Below are 20,323 nucleotides of genomic sequence, written 5' to 3'. Positions count from 1 at the left end.
AAATATGTGAAAGATGCTTCTTTTGCAAGACATTTAAGTTCTAGCATTTGAGGGTATTTCTCGTAATAGATGTCTTCATTTACATTTGGGGATTTAGCCAATTCATTTTCAGAGTGAATAGCAAATACCAAACAATTTAAGTGTCGGACACCTAATGCCCATAAAACCTCCTATGGCCACAGAAGGATCAAGTCAGTGATCGAGCGAGAAGCGTTAGAAATGGAAAAACCACAAAGCTGTTTTGTGTGAGCAAATTAGGGCAGGTAGAAGAGCGAGAGGGAATATGAGTCAGTGGGGAGAATGAGAAGTGAGGTGCTACTTAAGTCAACAAGCCACTTAGTTTTGGGCAGCTGTCCTTATTTGCCCTTCCAAACGAGATCAAAAGATGAGTGTAGATGAGGTAAGAGTGTGTGTGTATTTGCATGTATTTGTGTGTTATCTACTCTCTGATGCTCATTTATGAATAATACATGGTGGATATTTCGGGCACCTCTGTCTTCCTTCCCTCTATCCCTCCCTTTCATGGGTGAAATGTGGATCTGCCTCTAGGTGGCAGCATGGTGCTGACTGTTGGAACCATCAAAAACAAAAAAAATGAAATCTATATAAAGGCTGGCTGAATGGCACGCATGTACTGAATGTCTCTTTTAAATCACAGTGTTGTCTTTAAATATAGCTCTACTTTGCAAAGTGTTGTTATCATGTTGACAAGAGGACCACGATATCCCAAATCTTCATTCATGAAAATTTAAACACAAACAACTGGTAATGCCTGAACACACCTTTTGGCAAGTCCAGTTATCGCTTTTTGGCTCACCGATTTATCTTTACCTTCAGCAACATATCAATAAGATGGTTGTGCTAAATTATGAACACTGCCAAGATTAGATATTTTTTCTTGATGCAGAGAGAAATTTTCATATCATCTCCACTGAACTGCTGAAATCACCTGTTGTCTCATCTGATAAGCACTGGCACAGCTCCAGACTGTGATCCATTCTGCTGCCAAGTTGTTTACAAAGTCTACAAGCAAGCCAAATTATCTGCGTTTTAGATTTACTACATTGCTTTCCTACAGATTAATTTTGTGACTTGGCTAGGATACGTCACCATCTTTTTCATCATCACCGCCCCATGACAAGCAGTATTGTTATTGACCCAAGGTGACTCACAGCCCCAGGTTTAGGACAAGTGTGAGGGCTGAAACATAAGAGTTTGAGTGTAGGAGGGAGGTGAGTGCTGAAATGACGGTAAAGCTAACTCACACATGGGTTTGAGTTGTCCAATGAGCTCCTCCTTGCTCCACTTAGCCCACTCCTTCCTGTCTGTGTTGATGGAGCAGAGGACAGGACCACATGGCTTCCCGCTATCGTCCACTGCCGGTACATTCAGGTAGTGCACCAGCACAATGTCTGGGTTCTACAGCGCAGGGACACGGGCACAAACAGACAGAGACACGCATGCACATGCCGTTAGTTTAACATGGCCTTTATTCATTAATTCGTTGTCATGTTCTCACCGGCATTCGGGAGAAAGAGAATAAAATGATAGTGTATTTACAGAGGGAGTGGAAGGAGGGGAAATGGAGAAGGAAAGCAGGAGAGAACGTGGAGGTCAGGGAGGAGGTCGGACATAGCGTGTCAGATAAGATTCTCTCACCTGCCCATAAAAGATTTAACAGCTCAAGCCCACTCATCACTCTCTCTGACCCCGCAGAGGCTGTGGAAGTGTCTGCGTGTGTGTTTGCGTGTGCGTGTGTGTGTGTGTGTGTGTGTGTGTGATATACTGTAAATATAGAGAATGAGAGAAACAGATGGAGAGAGACTAGTTCAGAATAGTTCTCACTATACTGTAGACCACCAGGAGACCTATGGAATTCCTGTCCTATGAATGATTCAACAGGTGTGGTCACATGCATCTATGTGTGTGTGTATGTGTGTGTTTGTGAGAAGAGAGCGAGAGAGAGAGAGAGAGAGAGAGAGAGAGAGAGAGAGAGAGAGAGAGAGAGAGAGAAAGAAAGAAGCTCCACTTGATGAAAGATTCAGTAGACAGACTCAGGTGAGGGGGAGGACCTGCTGAGGTGGAACACTTTTCTCTCCAAAAGAGGATGGCACAGTGGGCTGCTACAGCACCACACTGTGCGATGCAACAGCACTCACAGACTGATTTATGATCATATTCACTGATGTGTTTTGATATCTGAGCAAAGAGCAGAAAATGGCACTTTACAGATCAAGCAAGTAGAATTTGCCTTCATAATTTCAGACGGCAGGAATCAAACTATAGGCATACTGAAAAAGAAAATATATTGGGTTAGGGCTTAACTAATTTACGGCCGGTGGCTGGAATGCCCTTGTAAATTTCATGTGACAAATTATGCAGGAAATTCTGGCGAGGAAAACATAAATATGTATGCATTTCCATATTTTAAATGAACATCGCTGGGTATTCAATATTTCCTTTGAAATTAACAGAGAGATGAAGAGAGGGGCAGTGTTAAGTGTATGCGGGCATGTTTAAGATTCATCACGTGACCGGTCATCTGAGGATGATGATGTCCTGGTGGCCATCTCTTGTATGGCCGACAGTGGAAGAGATGTGTAACTGCTGCTCTCTGTTGTCTCTCACATAAGCACTAGAAAGAGTCCAACATCTCTATGAAAAACAACATGCTTCGATACACAGGGGACACCTGTGTATGTGTGTCGGTGTGAGCGTGTTGTGTGTGCTGTTTGTAGCTCCAGGGTGTTTTCTTGGAGAGGACCACATAGAGAGTAGTGCCTGAGTCCTTGATGCTCACTATAAGTACTGAGAGTCAGGGTTCGATAACACACTGTGCTCTGGAAGTTACAGTCAACTCCAGGCAAAGAAATGTTTTTATTACTCTGCACTGTATGTTAGCCTTATACAAGAGCTATAGGTTTGGCATATTCTAGTGTGTGTGTGTGTGTGTGTGTGTGTGTGTGTGTGTGTGTGTGTGTGTGTGTGTGTGTGTGTGTGTGTGTTGGACACTCCACTCAGCCAAAAAAAATCCAATTTTATTATGACCCCAGCTTTGTGATAGTATTTCACTGTAGTCTGCCTCATTAATTTAGAGGAAGAGGATGTTTACTGCTGGTTTATGATGTAGCTTTGTGCTCTGTTTTGAAAAGATAATGGACAGTTTAACAGATGAAAATTTGTGTAAAACTGATCATTTACAATATATTTTCTGTTTGTCCAGTTTTGTGGAGAATAGTGAATAAAGCCTTGACATAGCTGGAGCAAATGTTACAAGATCATCATAATGTTAGGGGAAAAGACCCGGCAGCTATAAATGAAATGATCCCTCACTATAAATTCTGTTGAAATCATGTTTTGTGTGTGAATAAATAAGTACGAAAAGGCAAGGTTGGGAACGGGGGTGGGCTTACCTGCAGCAGCCAATAGCATCTACGGTGGAAGGTGGGGATGATTGAGGAGTGGACGTAGCAGCCATACAGACACTAGAGAGAGGAGAGGAGAGGAGAGGAGAGGAGAGGAGAGGAGAGGAGAGGAGATTGCAGGGGTTAACAGGAAAAGAAAAAGGGAGGAAGCAAGACAAAAAGTGAAAAAGGAGAGGAGGACAGGACAGTAAATGAGAGAACAGGAGAGGAGAACTTAGGTTATACCCACTTAGGTTGTATTGATTGCGGTGCTAAAACTAAATTGTAAACATGCTGTATGCGTTTTTTCTCCCCTAATGTCTTCTCTAAAATACCATAAATCTGATGTTGACAATTACAGCACAAGAGATTGTGAAATTTACTGCCTCAGCAAGACTAGACATAACCCACTTAGAATTCACAAAAAGTCACAATGTTGTCAGCTTACAGACACTGCGAGAGAGATCAGTAACAGTGAAGAGGACAAAGAAGAGGAGGAGAAAGCGAGGAAAGCACGGAGTGAGAGCGGTGTGTCGAGGTGGCCACGAGGAGGAGGAAGTTCAGCATGGACTCCATCCAGCAGAGGATGCTTACATACAAACAAAAGAGTGTATACGTGTGTGAGTGTGAAAACTGACCCAAGGTATGACTGCAGAAGTAGATTTGCAGATTTACAATGACTTCAGAGTGTCTATAATGTTTTATTACATATTGTATTAAATTTTTCATACTGCATGATGAACCATAGATCACTCAGATAGCGCAGGCCTCCGCCAAGACCAACAGTCCACTCGTCTATGATGCTATTCTGCATAGCAACCACTACACATATTTGTGAAAACCAGAAACCAGAAATTACATTTCCATAACACAAACAACCATCCTCACCTTAGTTTGAGAAAAAAAATGTAACTGTACTGATTCTCCTTTGAAATCACTGTCCCCACGTGCTCCATACTGACTGCTCTTTGTATTAAGTTTGAGCAGCTACGTGTGTCGCCCCCCCCCCCCAGTACTACTGGCACCCGTGAACATGGATTGCGATATGGTGATATGTATCTGTCCTCTGATTCAGATCCATTTCCAAGATACAATGGGTTCTTCCTTGGCCCATGCTACACCCTTTCATCAAGTTTCATGGAAATTGAGGAAGTAGTTTATCCATAATCCTGCCGACAAACAAACCAAATTAAAAACATTACCTCATTGGCAGAAGTCAACATAGTACCTGAATTCAAAATACCAAAATAAACACCAAAACTATGTGTTCTTTTTCTTCGACAACTGAAGTGGAAGAACACTAAAATCTTTTGCTACAAAACCCTTTTTTCATTTCACATTCAGTTCATTTAACAGAAGGCTAAACTTCTCAAATGCATCAGTGCGTAAAGCAAAGCAACTTCACAAGTCTTAAATCCTTAAGTCTAAAATGGATAGATTTAAATAAGTCATAAATAAATGATCAAATAAGCTGATTTAAATGAGTAAATATCTGATCGAACAATTAAGGGTTGCAGTTTCTTGACAGTGTTTGACATTCTGTGCCATGGAAACATTTCGGTCAATAGTTAAAAAGTATTGAGGTTCGATAGCCAGGCTTAATGAGTGTGTGTGTTTGACAGAAAAGCCTTCCATCAAGGTCATCACTGCCACTTTTTCACACGCCATTAAAATCAAGGATCACACACACACACACACACACACACACACACACACACACACACACACACACAGACAACAAAACACACACACAAACAGAGAAATAAATTGGTCATGTTTAAAGACAAACTTGCACAAATACTCAGCAATCAGGCTGTATATAATCAACACTTACAAATCGTCCTGTTTTCTCTCTCGTACACACTCGCACACACTTATATTTTCTCGCCATTTTGCCTCTTCTCAGAAGTAGCCCGCCCTCTATCTAAAGTGTGCTTTGCCAAAGGCAGAGTGCATTTCCATATATTTCCATTCGATATGAGGAGGCTCTCCATCCAGGGTTATGTTTTTCTCCCCTTCTTCCTGCCTCTCCCTCTGCTCATCTCGCTGCTCTGCTCACTCCCTCATTCCCGTCCCCTGCTCTACACACTGCTTGCTTGCTTGCTTGCTTGGGGGGGTCCTGGGAAAACGTGACACAAACAATTACTGAGCAACCAGGGAGAGAAACACTTGCCTTTGTATATGTGTGTGTGTGTGAGTATGTATTCATGCACGATCGCAGAAAAATGCATGTGAGATGAATGTCAATGTGAGTGTGGGGTTGTAAATAATAGAGATGCAGATGGGAATACTTGATCTCAATTATTCCCTCTACCTCTGTGTCTGTTTCGCCTGTCTCCTGCTCACCTTTAATGCAAAACTACTGAGCCCTTTGCAAACATCCATGTACCTGCTCGCTGTCTCTCCTTCGCTCTCCCTTCTACCTCATTCTTTCTGCTTCTGACACATGCATGCTCACTCCTCTCACCTCTTGGTATATTCCTGCTGAATAATCAATTTTTGAGCTGGCTGATGTGACTCGAACACACACACACACTCACGCACAGACGCTGCCTTGAGACTGGATCGATACCCCTCTCTGTTCTGCTGAAGGAGGCATTGACATCATTCCTGGCCTGAGGCCAAACACACTCTTATCCTTCAGAAAGAGAGAGAGGGGAGACAGAGAGAGGAAGGGAGACAGGGGCACGAGCAGGGAGGGAGGTAAAGAAAGAGGGGGAACACTCGCTCTCAGGTAACACCTTGGCCTGTAGCTTCAGCATGTGTGTTTGTGTGTACATTTGTGTTACACGTATGTGTCTCCTTGGAGTGAAGGAGAGTAAGATAAGACTGAACAAGAGCAAGATTGGCAGTGAAACCATGCTCAGCGCCAAGCATGATCATCGACTTGTTTTTCCATCGCAGCCTCTCACCTCTACTCCCTGGACTTTGAGCTTCATATGATCCTCTCTGGTGGTCTTCCCGTCTTTCCTTTTCTTCCAGCAGTATCCATCTTTCCTGTACTTCACCTTCTTACGGTTGTAGAGGATCATAGAGCCATTCTGAGGCCTGATGGAAGACAGGATAAAGAATCAGCAAGACACACGGAGTGCTGCATTGGGTTGATTACACAGAAGAAATGTTCCTGTCAGTTCATTAAAAGCTGACAGGGATTAATCAAAATTCTGCTGCATTCCTGATTCATAAATACCAACTGACACAAACAAAAACATGCTCTTGTTTTGATGTCAATGTTACTCTCCCACAGTCAAGTTAGCTGGTCCCATGATGCCCCTCCCCTCTTTGCATAGACTCACACTCCTATGTGTTAATATTTTAGTAGGGTGATTTATAAGCACAGCAGGAACATTGGCCTCTAAGCTCCCATTCTATATACACCTGGTGGGATGAACATGCGTGCACACACACGCGCACGCACACGCGGCATGGGCCATACATGTAGAAAGACAGAGATGCTATAGCGATATCAGATGGCAGGACCTACTGCCGTGTGTTCTTTGGGCTCAATGTCAAACCTGCTGCTCAGCAATCAATCATTAGACTTCTAAAACGTTAAGGACAGGTGTGTGTGTGCGCGTTTCTGTGTGTGTGTGTGTGTGTGTGTGTGTGTAGGTGGAGGAAAAATGCTTCTCTGCCTTATCTCATGACAACAGAAAGAGAACAGGCCCGTTAACAATCAATAAACTAACACATACTCAGGAGTGCTCTCTCTCTCTCTAACAGAGAGTCATGTGCATGTGGATGCACCACACACACATTTACACACCCCCTCTCTCTCTCTTTCCTTGCCCTCCTCTTCTCGCTCAACCTCCAGTCCTCATCCCTCTTATCACAGTATATCTTCATTTTCTCTTTACTGCTTCTTCAGTCTCTCCATTCTCCACTCCTTTCCACGTATTCTCATCTTCTCATCCAGTCTATTCCTTCTACTCCTATCCTAATGTCTGTTTCTGCTCTTTTACTATCTCCCACCTCTCCTCTCCTCTCCTCTCCTCTCCTCTCCTCTCCTCTGCTAGAATTCAATGTAGAAACATTTATATGGACTGAGATGATTGCAATTTACTCAGAACACTGTGTGTAGTGAAATTGAATTTACTTTGAACTGATTTTCTTTGACACCTTAAATCTGTTCTGTTTTGGGGTGAGCCTGCCAGTTTCTTAGCCGAGTGGAGACCCCCACCCTCCGATCAAAGCCGAGTTTAGTCTCTGTCTCGAGCAGTGTGAGTCATCTCAGAGCTGCTGATTCTAATTATGTTATGGAGAAGATGGATGAGATCAGATGTGTGCCTGTGTGTGTGGGTGGGAAATACGTGCATGTTCATACGCATGCGTGTGTGCGCGGAGGTGCACGCACATGGACGATGCCCATGTTCCTCGCAAACCCTCCGATTCAAGCAGACATAAATGCTATTGATTGTAACTGGGCTGTGATGTGTGGGATATAAAAAGCTTTTCCACTGTTCCACAGTGTAGCAGAGCGAAAACAGAGAAGGCAAGGGGAGGAGAGAGAGAAGAAAAAAAAAAAAGACAGCAAGATAAAGAGACAGAGTGGGTGAGTGAGTGAGTCCGGTAAAGGGAGGAGAGGAGGAGGAGTAGATGAGAAAAGTGAGAGGAGAAGGAGAGAGGAGGTTATAGTCATTACTTTGAACTGATGAGGTATTTCAGTGAGGGGAGAACTGAAGGTCATTGATTGTTATCTTAATATTGCCCCCCGCTAGTGTGCAAACGCATGCGCACATATGGATAAAAACAGACACACATACGCGCAAAGCCACGCACGTACATAAATGTCACTGGCTCCGTTTGCTGAGCTCCTTTCCATCTGATGGGATTAGGTGTAATCTGTTCTAATCGTGCCTCGTGTCATGTGTAAATGGGATTATATCTAACTGCTGCTCAATAACACCAATATGACTGCTGCTGCTGCTGTTGCTGCTGGGAGGCTGAGCCTATACGGCAGCACAACCAATCAATGAGAAATCCATCCACAACATAAACTGTGCAGCTGGCCTCAGGCTGCTCCAGAGAAGAGTCCTTCAGCTCACACAATGGGAGCGCAGAGGCATCACCTCAGGCTTTCAGCGGTGTCAGTAATCAGAAATGGGGCCATGAGGTGACCTCCTCACTTCCTTTACTTTTTATTTCTTTTCTTTTCTTTCGCTTTTCTGCCTTTCCCTCTTTCTCTTTTTTTTAATCACACATCTGTATTAACTAAAGTAAATGTCAATAAGGTGACTTATCAATAATTCAAGTTGCCCTTTTTCTTCGGTCTTTCCCTCCTTCCTACCTCCCTTCCTGACTATAACCTCTCTCTGTTCTAGGAAAAGAGCTAACTATGGTTCATTCGGATCGATGAATATTCAGCTGGCATGTGAATCCCTGTTCACACCCCATCCTATATACACACACCCCCCCCCTTTACCCTCCTATGTCTGAATTATACATCACTTATCCTAATACATTTACATTCATTAATCCTCCATTTCCAGCTGACTAGGTGCTTTACAGTCCGGCCATGTTCTGGAGCGTTCTCTACATGTAGAGTAGGTCGTCAGCAGGACTCTTTGGAGACAGTCGACGTACATCACTAATGTTTTAATCAAACACAGGCACTCAGTCATTGGGATTAAACCAACGTGAGTCACTGGTTGATTGAGTGATGCTGTGTTTGTACGTGGGTATATGTCTGTGTGTGTGTGTGTGTGTGTGTGTGTGTGTGTGTGTGTGTGTGTGTGTGTGTGTGGAAACTACTGTGTGCGCTCTCCTCACCTGGTTTTTGGCGATGTCGTCAGCCACTCATCATGTTTCTCAAAAGTGATGAGATATGCAGCAATCTCCTTGAGAGACAAAGACAAGACAGAAAGGTTATATTGGTGTGTGCACGCATGTGTGTGTGTCTGTGAGAGAGTCTCGGGGAGATAAAACATAACAAGTATTTCGAGATGACCTGCCGATGCCCACAGAGAGTGTGTCACTATCTGATTGCCACGGTGAGGTCTGGGCGCCTGATTGGTCACAGAGCAGCCAGTCAGGAGACCGATATAGAGGACAGACCCTAAGGGCCAACAACCAATCACACTCACCGACACACTGATGTCTCCCTCCACTGGGGAGGAAAAGCTATCTCCTAAATACACACACACACACACACACACACACACACACACACACACTGGGGGTGCAGACCCATACACTTGCTGAGAAAGTGCGCTGATAGGAAAAGTTTTCTTGTACTTTGCAGTTTCAGTTTCCCGTCAGATAAAGCCTGCTCCTAACTTGATTCCTAATTCCTCCGGCTCTCTTTTCATCTCCTCAGCTCCTCTCCACACTACCTCTATTCTTCTTCCACACTCACATGAATCCAATAAGGAAAAAAAAAGAAAGTTCAAATCATACAGGTGCATTCTACCGAGAGTAAGGCAAAACAAAACGTCCATACACACAGACAGAGACACACAGAGATGCAGCCAAAAGAAACTATTGTTTATACCTCCTGCTTTTTAGTTGCTCACGCAACGGCGGCTTTTCCCTTTGCTCGGTGAACTCTCTCACCCCTGGCTTCCTCCTTGAAACAACATTCTCTCTCCCCCTATCTCTGACTCCCATCTCACCCACTTGTTGTGAAAGACTATGAAATGTAAATTGTCCTCTTAAGGCAATCAGTGTTTGAAATGTGGCACAAAGCAATAGTGAAGAAGACATCAACACTCGAGCACTCCTTCATCTGCCCCCTCAGATCAACAGTCTCCTCTCCAGACCTTCTCTCCCTCTCTTTTTCTCTGTCTCTTTCTGTGTGTGTGTGTGTGTGTGTGTGTGTGTTTAGGTATTTGTCCCAGTTTGGCATGAGAGCACTCCAGTTCCACAACGATCAGTCGAGATGGAGGGACAAAGGGGGAGAGGGGAGGAAAGGCAGGGGGAGACGAAAAGAGAGAGCAGCTGGAGGGTGCTGGCACTTAACTGGATTGTTTTTTTTAGTATCCTCCATTCGATCCTCATGCCCCAACCCCCCGCTGCCTCATCCTGCATTTATCATTTATATGTGTCTTTACATATGTGTGTGTGCGTGTGTGTTGAGAGTGAGCATGTGTGACTTGTGAGTGCACGCGTGTGTGGGAGGGACTGTCATCATACTCCTCATAATCATCAATATCAAACTGGCCACTGTTAATGTCAGTCTGTCTGAGGCGCATAAAACTTTTCAGCCAAAGCTATGCACAACACACACACACACACACACACACACACTCATACACTCACAAACACACACACAGGAGTGCCTCATTCACTTATGCATCTATTCATTAGCTGTGACAGGCAGCCACCTCTCCTCCTCCCAAACCACTCCGCAGCAAGTCAATATCCTATACGGCCTCCACAGCCCTGGCCAGGCACTCGGGCTCCCCTAGTGACTGTCAGCCAGTGGGAGGCGGGAGGAGAGAGGAGTAGAGGAGAGGAGACGAGGGGCTGGGAGAGACAGAAGGATGGGAGGATTAAGAAGGAGGGAGAGAGACTTGCAATTAAAGGCCTGCCCCATAAGAGCCATTAAAAAGCCAGAAACAGAAGAGTCAGCTGAAACGGCAGCCTGACACACACTCTAAAACACACCCACACATACACACACTCTCACTGCAGACACACACACTGCTCCTCACTCCCTCACTGGCAGATACACACACACACACACACACACACACAGACGGCCATGTGAAGAGTGACAGAAGTAAGATGGTGAAGGTCGATCCTCAGGAAGTCACAGTTATTGTCCCAGTGGAAACCAGTGATGGAGCGCTTTGAGCATGCCTGGCGACACACTGACCCTTCAGGAATACTGTGTGTGTGTGTGTGTGTGTGTGTGTGTGTGTGTGTGTGTGTGTGTGCGTGTTAGCTGTGCCAGACACAGGGACAGGGACAAGTATCTTTCTCCGGGGATCTACTCTAGAAACCCAGACGTTCTGCATGTCTGTGTGAGTCTACGTAATAATATATTACGACAGGCCCAGCTGAATTCACACACATACACACACACACACACACACACACACACACACCTATTCCTGTCTGTCTGTGTGTGAGAGAGAGTGAAAAAGAGAGAGAGAGTTACTTAAGAAATATCTAACAAAGCAGAGAGCATGAGTGGGAAGTTGGATTGGAGCGAGCGATGCAGTTGGGGAAATCAGCCTCCCACTCACGCATCACTGAGACCATCTCCCTCCAAGAAACTGGTGGCATGTACAGAAAAGCAGACAGACAGACACACACATATGCACACGCAACCACACACATTCACATACACTCACAGGCCTCAGGGAGATTTCCAGAGGAGGGAGGGGAGAGCAGGGGAGGGAGGGTGGGGGGTCGCCTACACTGCAACAGACTTATCCAGGAGCTTTCCCCAGGGAGAATCCGTTATAGGGTCTAGCCACAGGCGAGTGTCTGTGTGTGTGTGTGTGTGTGCGTGCGTGCTTGTGTGTGAGCGCGCGTACATCTGAGTGCGTGTGTGCGTGCACGTTTGAAGTCTAATGATGAGCATCACCCCGGCAGAGATCTGGGGAAAACAGAGTTGTCTGTAAACTGCAACTGTCACATCCATTCGAGGTGCCTCGAATGAAGGCTGCCTCTGGTTCTCACCACAGAAATCATTTGGCATTGAACAGTTTATTTTGGCGGCATGGGGAGGTAGCAAAGTGGAGCGTCCTTTTCAAGACTCTGTTTCTGCCTTTTTCCTTGAGCGTGGTATGTCTTGTATCCATATATGGGGGAAAGAACTGCATTAGCATTACCAGGGGAGGTCTGCTGATGCTGTAATTTGTTCCTGAGCACCTGCACCAGTTCTGCGTTTCCCAGAACAACCCTGTCAGTGTCTGACATTGATAGACACTCTATCCAAAATTGCCTCCTGTTTTTATTATTTATTTCTTTATTTATTTAGCAGACTACAGGCTTCTCTGTGGTTTTTATTTTTGATCCGGAGCACTATCTCAGCCATTTGTTCAACCCACATTTTATCGATCGTGGTCTTTTTTTAAACATGCCCCCTTCAAAGGCTCATGTAAATCAAGCACAACAATGGCAATACTATGCCAAACCTATATTGTTATACAATTTGATTTGAACTGTAATAATCAATAATCCATTAGAATTGAGAGGTGCTTGTGGGCATGTCATTATCCACAGTTGTTGACAGAAATGTGACAAGGCCAGTCTCACAGAATCACAGCCTGCAGTATTCGTACGGTCCTGACAGTGACCTCTGAAGTCACCATCGTCATGAAGCAGCGGCTGCTTTTCTGCAAATTTAAGATTATGTTGCATGGAGAAAGCGGAACAAAGACGTAGTTGTGTTCAGCTCTCAGCTCACGTAAATGATGTGACTGCTACTGCAAACCTGACCAGCAATGCCTTGTTTGCACTACGTTTGTCTAACCCGGCTAATTAAAATGTGTAGCTCTCGCCAGAAAGAGAGCCCGACAATGAGTTACGACAAGGATAATTTTGTTCTGTTCTAGCCACATAATAAAATTTCATCAAGTCTATTGTAAACCAGAGCAATAATGTGTAGTTTGTATTATATTCCCTAACTGCCTCGCTCCCCACTGTGTGTTACTTTCAACAGCCTTTATATTACCTCCACTGGCTAATACAACTGCTTAATGCTGTTTCCATAACAACTGTTGCAAAGCCCCTGATCAGAATTCCTCTCAAGCTCGCCTTGTGTTTATCATATAAACACCTCATCACACAGTGGGCAACACACACACACACATGCACGTCCATGGACATAAAAGACTTGTACACACATGCATACAAATGGGCCGTCTATTAATACACAAAGTCACTTGTGTGAAAAAATAAATAAATAAAAATGAAACTTGTCCTGGCTTTCTCCATCCCTCCTCTTGTTCTCTCAGCGACATATTTTGCATGGACACATTGGTGTGCGCACACACACACACACACACACACACACACACACACACACACACACACATGCACACACATTTAGTAATGGTCTATCATTGGAGGACAAGGTCTGACCTTCAGAGGGGACCCGCCCCTGTCACCTGGTTGGGAGAGAGACATACATGTCACATCCATCTCTGTCAGACAGCATTAATAGACACACGCGCATGCACACACACGCACACACACACACACACTCGGACAGACATGGACACAAAAATACCTCCCATGTCAAAACGAATGCATGGGAGGTTGCCCAGGCAAGAACGAGAGTGTATTCACACACATACTCGAGCAGACCCAGAGAGGCTTGGTCTCAGAAGAGTCTGTGTGGTGGCTGCTGCCCATGTGAGTGACGGTTTTATAATGAAATAGTCACTCTCCCCTCTCCTTCACTCCCTCACTCCCTCTCCTTTTGGTCTGACCTCTTTACTTTCTCCCTCCTCTCTCCTACCTCCAGCTCACCCACCCCCCTCTTTTTCTCTGTCTCATTTCCCTCTCATCTCCCTTTTACTAATATATAGAAGTCCAAACACACACACACACACACACACACACACACACACACATTGATGTATAGAAAGTAGCACAAACTTTTTTAGCAGAGACCTGAGAGCAAGGCAGAGTCAGCCCCAATCCACTGAGGGAACATCAATCATATTTTTCTAAGACTTCCTCTCTCTTGCGCACTTTACCTGTCCTCTTCCTCCTGCCTTGTATTTGCATTTGAGGAGACGGCCCCCTCTCTCTCAGCAGGGGGGTGAACACATCAAAGACGGCAACAGGTGTGTGGTGTCAAACACAATGCCAGGACCCCCGTTGTGCTAGGGCGTCTTGGATAAAGCCTGTCAGAGTCCTCAAAACTCCCACAAAGTTAACCAGGAAGGGGTGCACGCACGCACGCACACACACACAGAGGTGTATTTGAAATCTCTAATGACGAATGTGCCTTTGCCAGTGGGAGGTGGAAGAAGACAGTGAGAGGGTGAGAGAGAGGATGGGGGGGGGGGGGGCAGTGTCTCAATGAAGGAGTCTCCAGTGGTTGTGTTAACCCCTGATGCCTCATCTCACTGTGAGTCATTCTGCCCTCCGAGGCTCATCTCTGCTCTGCTGTTGTTGATGTTATTGTTATTGAGGAGGTTTGGTATGCTAAGGAGAGAGAGAGAGAGAGAGAGAAAGAGATAGAGAGAGAGAGAGAGAGAGAGAGAGAGAGAGTGACAGAGAGAGAGACAGAGAGACAGAGACAGAGACAGAGAGAGAGGGAGGGAGAGCGAGAGAGAGAGAGAGAGGTGTAGTGGGAGAGAGACAGAGAGAGAGAGAAATAGTGTGTGCCACCTCTCATTGGCATAAATACTTGTTTACAACAAGACATAAATTGGCACCCTGTCAGTCAGTCTCTTTATTTCTCTCTCCTTTAACTCCCTTACTCTCTTTCCCTCTCTGTCTGTGTCTGTCTCTCTCTTCTTCTCTCCCTCTGTGCTGCTAAGCGTATTACAACACTCCCTGGTTCAGCCCTCTCTCATTACCATATTCTAATTACATTCGTTAAGGGGAGCATTTGGGAGTTTAATGAATAAATTTGAAAGATGGGTCTCCGTGGCGATCTTTAGGTTTGTCTCCTCCTCAACCAACTGAAGATGGAAGCATATGTGTGTGTGTGTGTGTGTGTGTGTGTGTGTGTGTGTGTGTGTGTGCGCACGCGTGAGTGTGAATGTTTGTGTGTGAGGTTACGCAGCTGTTAGGTGTGCATGTGTGCTCTCAGTAAATATCTCTGTAGCTCCTTTTCAGAAGAAACAAACAAATCTAGTTAACTAGTGGAGCTCACGTGGAGTCGTCTCTCCAAAAAAAAAAAAAAAATCAATTCAGAATTCTGTTTGTCTACGGCAAATAAAGATTTCATGTCATTTGTTTGTTGTTGTGGAAAAAACTTGGAGCCACCCATGTTGAAGTCATGCATATTTAACTCTTCTCAAGCCTCAAACACAAACTGCCAAAGACAGGCATCAATTTACAGATGTACAAATTATCTGCAATCTCGGGTTTATCTTTTCTGCCGACATCAGATCTGCAGGCTTCATACTGCGAGATGGGCAGACGGAGTTAAAACAATCATAGGCAAAAGCAAACATTAAAGGTTATCAGCCATGCTCTGGTGACTGGCTTCCACTGTTGTGCAGTTTGATCTGTCTCTGCCTGGGATGAAGCCCTGGGCTGTAGACCTGAATAGACTGTTACTATGGGCCTTGCTCTCATTCTTTCAGGGTATTGCAAAATGTGATATACCTTTCACATGGTTTAATAAAGAAGTCCCAAATGCATTCCCAATTCTGATGATTGCCAGCTTGTGCTTCAAGGAGTCAAGGAGAGAATGAGCAGAATTCACCTCTTGCTCAGAAATAACACTTTTTACCAGCTAACAAAATAATGTGATTTTTCTTGGCCAACTGCCATTGATTACTTGCAATTAAACAATACCACAAGCAACAGAAAAATATGCAGACTCTAATCTAACCCCTTCCCCACAGAATTCACTTTTACTGCAACTGCACTTGATTAAAAGGATGCTATTTTCTTTGGCTAAATACATTATTTTTGAAATCCCAGAAACGCTTTACTCATTTTCTCGTCGACTTGAACAGAGTCATAACCACAAATCAGGAGTCCGCTGAATTTGGGCTGTGCCTGGAACTTATTTATTGCATCTTGTGGTAAAAAAAAAAAAAAGTATGGATTTGTTTCATTTTCAATTCAGCTTGATGTAGACCAATCCATCTTGAAATTTCTCCATGACTTTCACTTGGCTGAAACCACTGCATGAAGGGCAGACTACTCATCCATAGCTAACAAAATACATGAGCAGCCAGAAGCCGTAAGTGATAATATCTGATGAACGTATGCTATGCCATTAATAGTTTATAAGTGTACGGTATAGTGTATCAATAGATCCAAAGGGGCTCCTCTTCACTGAGGCTGGAGTATATTTACAGTGATGATGCACTGTACAAGGTAGAGCCCAGAGTCAGCACCCTCTCTGCAAGCACTGTGACTCACGCAGTGGGCGCAAAAGTATGTTAGCTATCTTTAAACTTCTATATAATGTAAGATATGTGTATATAAATAAATAACAGGGGGGAGATGAGAAATATAGCCAACACTTTCACTGTTTAGACAGAGACACGAGCCATTTCCATTCGTATCGTTGTTTGCCTATGGAACCTCTCAGGACCTTTGGGAGACATTTTATGTGCTTAAATCTTGTTGTTTTCATCCATCATATAGTTCTGGCAAAGCCATTTAATGATTGCTAATTGAATGCACTTTTAGAGATTGAGGAGGAGACAGCCATCAGTCATTGCCTGCCGGGTTGTCCTGGTAACTTTCCACCTCATATGAACTGTAATGGACTGTGACTTTCTAGTTCAACATGCAATGACACCTTCCAGCAGACAGAGACTGGAGCTAGAAGTCTCCTGGAGAAAGCGATGCTGATGTTGTGTGCTGAACAATGTTAAGACTCGCGAGCTGGCAAGCTATACAAACATACTGCCAGAGCATATATGCTGCCAACAAGAGGCAATCATGCAGTTAGGCTTAGCACTGGGTAATACCTATTTTTGGGCAGGGAAATCTTGCTGTTGCCATGTTTTTCCTGTTTGCTGAAGTCGTGAGCTAACACTTCAACTGGATAACAATCTAATTTTTGTGACTGGTTTTGCTCCAAGTAGTACAGAAGAATTTTAAGAAGTGTGTGATACTGTTAGCAAAAACTTTCACTGTGAAACACCCAAAGACATGAATGAGCACTATTCTCGGTCTCTGTCACTTGGCCAAGAAACAAGTGAGATGCTCTCCCTTCCATGTTGGGTGTTTATCACCGCAACACCCACTCTTTTATAACGTACATTAAAACAATTAAATATATGCACTGTCAGTATGCAAATGCAGCATCAGTGTCTTTTATATAGGTGCCTCCTCAGAGTACAAGATGATGGATGACATATTACAGCTGAGCTGGTCTTAGACTAATGACACAGCTGCATTACAATACACAACTTCACACACAGCTAATATTGTGTATGCAGAGACAGAACACACACACTCACACACACACACACACACACACACACACACACACACACGCATGCACACATACACACGCACAAATGCCACCTTGTTTAATCCCCCAGGAATCAGTGAAATTTGATTACCATGACTTTTACAAACACACTCCATATGAGAGTAGACGTTCCATACATCAGCAGGAGGGAGCGGGAGGAAGAAGAGGGTAGAGACAGGGAGACAGAGAAGTACGTGATGCTGGGCAGAACCGCAGTTTGAGAGAAACACTGAATACATACTGTGGCCTCCTGAGTGGGATGCAACACACACACACACGCGCCAACACACGCAGGCACACTGCATGCACACAGTGTCTCGCTCTGTGTCTATTACGGTAAATGTGAGAAATGGTATATTTACCAGTAAATGTATACATTTCCCAGGATAAATCTTATGAATGTGTACATTTCCAGGATAATGTTAGTGCTATGAGATTCACAGTTCTCTCACTATGGTTTTTTTTTGTGGATATTATAGAAAGCCAATTTACCCCTTTGGCTCAGCTCCTGCAATAAACTGAGATCTGTGAGACACAGGAGGTCCAATTGGGTAAGATTATAGCGTCAGAAAAATGACCAAAGTTCAGATTGTTCGGTATGTTTTTATTCATGCTAGCACATTTGATCTGCATCACAGTGCGATCATTTTATGAGGACTGAGGCAATTTCAGGCAATTTTATGGCACGTGTGAAGGGCAGATGAGATCCTCTTTAGTTTACCAGTACATGTCCTTTTATATTTTTGAGAAACATTTAATATAGACAACATAAATATAAACAAACTCATATTCATATATAAAAACATGTGGCTATAAGCAACGCTGCCTCAAAATTTAAGCCTTTAATTGCGAAACAAAACTCCATGAGGCCAAAAACCAGTTGATGAACACTGTTCACAGTGTGCAGTAAACACGGCAGGAGAGCTCCATGATAATATGACTTCTCTACTCATTAACAGGGAAACGCAGACATTACCTTGAGAAATGCTACCAGTGAATGTTAAACATTAACCAACCCTGTGGTTGATAGCTCACATTCATTAAGTATGCACATGCACTATTCCCCACATACACATCATCGTTCATCATCAAATCAAATGTACAGAGAGTAAATCGCTAATGAGTGAAAATAAATTAAAGTGTTTTGAAACAGCAACAGCTGACATCTTTTTATCATTATATTGTATTTTTGCTCAGCAATAAACAACATTGATTTTGCAATTAAACAACCACATAATCTTAACAATTTTAATTAAAAATAGAGCTGCAGCCTGCAAGTGGCCATTAGTGGGTTGAAGTGTATGAGGCCAACACGCTCAGATCCATATCACATCAACAAAACTGACAACTGGACCCCACAGCAACTTTATAGAGCACTAACAAATGTGGTCTGATGCACTTTGTAGCCCCATTGCAAATAGGCCTGAGAAGTTTAACTGCTTTAGTATTAAATATCTGGTTTTACACATATTCTCTGCCAACTTCATTTTCGTGTCTTGTGTTTACATGTCTTAACTGTCCGGATTAGCCATGAGGTAGGCAGTTCAGAATGCTGTGCGTGTAAAATATTCAGGGGCATCTTTGCAATGAAAACGCGTGCGTTCAATGGAGAATGTCCCAAACTTCAAGCATATAAATTTTATGTTGCACTAGAAATAAGAGAACCATAACAGTGTGGAAAAATTCTGAAGACTGAATCAACATTATGTCAGTAACAGCAAGAAAAAAAAAATGCTATCAGTGCAGAAATGAAATGAAATGCACATTGAATTCATGTTGAGTAAAAGAATCTGAGGGCGAGGCTTCAGTGCAGTTAGTTACTGATATGATGTTACTGATACTGATATATGTTAGGACTGTTGGCATAGTGCAATTGCCTGATGCTGTATATTTTCAGAAAGGCTTGACTGAGTAGTCAGAGAGACTTTAAATATATCCACAAAATATGTGACATGAAGGAAAGCTGCTGCAGCAGCTCCCACCCACTATTGCTAGTGGACAACTCCATTATCCTTAGACAACAACGAAGCTGTATCAATCGTCTTTAATAACCTCGCAAACGACTCATGTAGAACTCATCTCAGGTGTCCGCAGATATGCTGAGTGCGTACTGATCACATGAATTTACAGTGAAATATTGCTAAATAATGATGTCTCTGGAGACTGCCACAGAGTGAGCGTGAGCAAATCAGCATGAGTAAAAGGGTGGGTATGATGATGGTGCTACCTGTGTTTCAGACCTGCAGACCTAACAAATACATACCCAGACTTGATTTAAACATTGTACACATATTGTGAGAAGGACTTCCAGATATTTTGATACTATTTTTTTGTTGTTGGACTTTTGCACCAATATTTTCTGCATCACACCCATGACACCAAGCTGGAACTGCATGTACAGTATGAAAAAAAGATGCGTTACTGAAACACGCTCTCATAAAACATGAGCGGAGAGTATCAAATACAGTATGTATTGACTTCAGAAATCCTGAACTACGCATATTCCTTTATACGTCTCTAAGCTCCACATATGATTAAGTTAGAAAATGCTAAAGAAAACCTCAATAAAAATCCACAGCGTTCCAGCACCTGTGGTGCTTGATTTACAGTGTGATGTTTTGACATATCCTTGTTATTTGGGGATGTAAACATGCAAAATCACCTTGTGCTGCTGTAAAATACATTTGATTCCTAAAGCCCTCGCTAAGAGTCGGAGAAAGTTGTCCGAGTTAAATAAAGTTAGAAAGTTTTCCAGACAAAGCTCTCACACATGCAATACAAGCACTCAAAGCAGGAGTACAAGTACCATCGGTGTGTGCGCGCACATGCACACAAATACACA

The 20,323-nt window shown here is 43.7% G+C and overlaps 1 protein-coding gene across 6 annotated transcripts in view; it reads right to left on the bottom strand.

Moving 5' to 3' along the window:
• Positions 1-20,323, bottom strand: part of LOC143335271 (calmodulin-binding transcription activator 1-like) — a 50,406-nt gene that overhangs the window by 16,517 nt on the left and 13,566 nt on the right. For 5 of the 6 annotated variants that reach the window (XM_076754597.1, XM_076754564.1, XM_076754581.1 and 2 more), the window contains exons 4-7: positions 9,174-9,241; positions 6,317-6,452; positions 3,414-3,485; positions 1,266-1,419 (exon numbers count right to left, since the gene is read on the bottom strand). In XM_076754597.1, the coding sequence (XP_076610712.1) occupies positions 1,266-1,419; positions 3,414-3,485; positions 6,317-6,452; positions 9,174-9,241 (430 nt within the window). The remainder of the gene's footprint in view (positions 1-1,265; positions 1,420-3,413; positions 3,486-6,316; positions 6,453-9,173; positions 9,242-20,323) is intronic. The other variant, XM_076754573.1, reaches the window with a different exon arrangement.

This window comes from Chaetodon auriga, chromosome 2, assembly GCF_051107435.1.
Source record: "Chaetodon auriga isolate fChaAug3 chromosome 2, fChaAug3.hap1, whole genome shotgun sequence".
Lineage (NCBI taxonomy): Eukaryota > Metazoa > Chordata > Actinopteri > Chaetodontiformes > Chaetodontidae > Chaetodon > Chaetodon auriga.
Note: the sequence above shows the minus strand (reverse complement) of the source record. Positions and strands in the feature narration are given on the sequence as shown.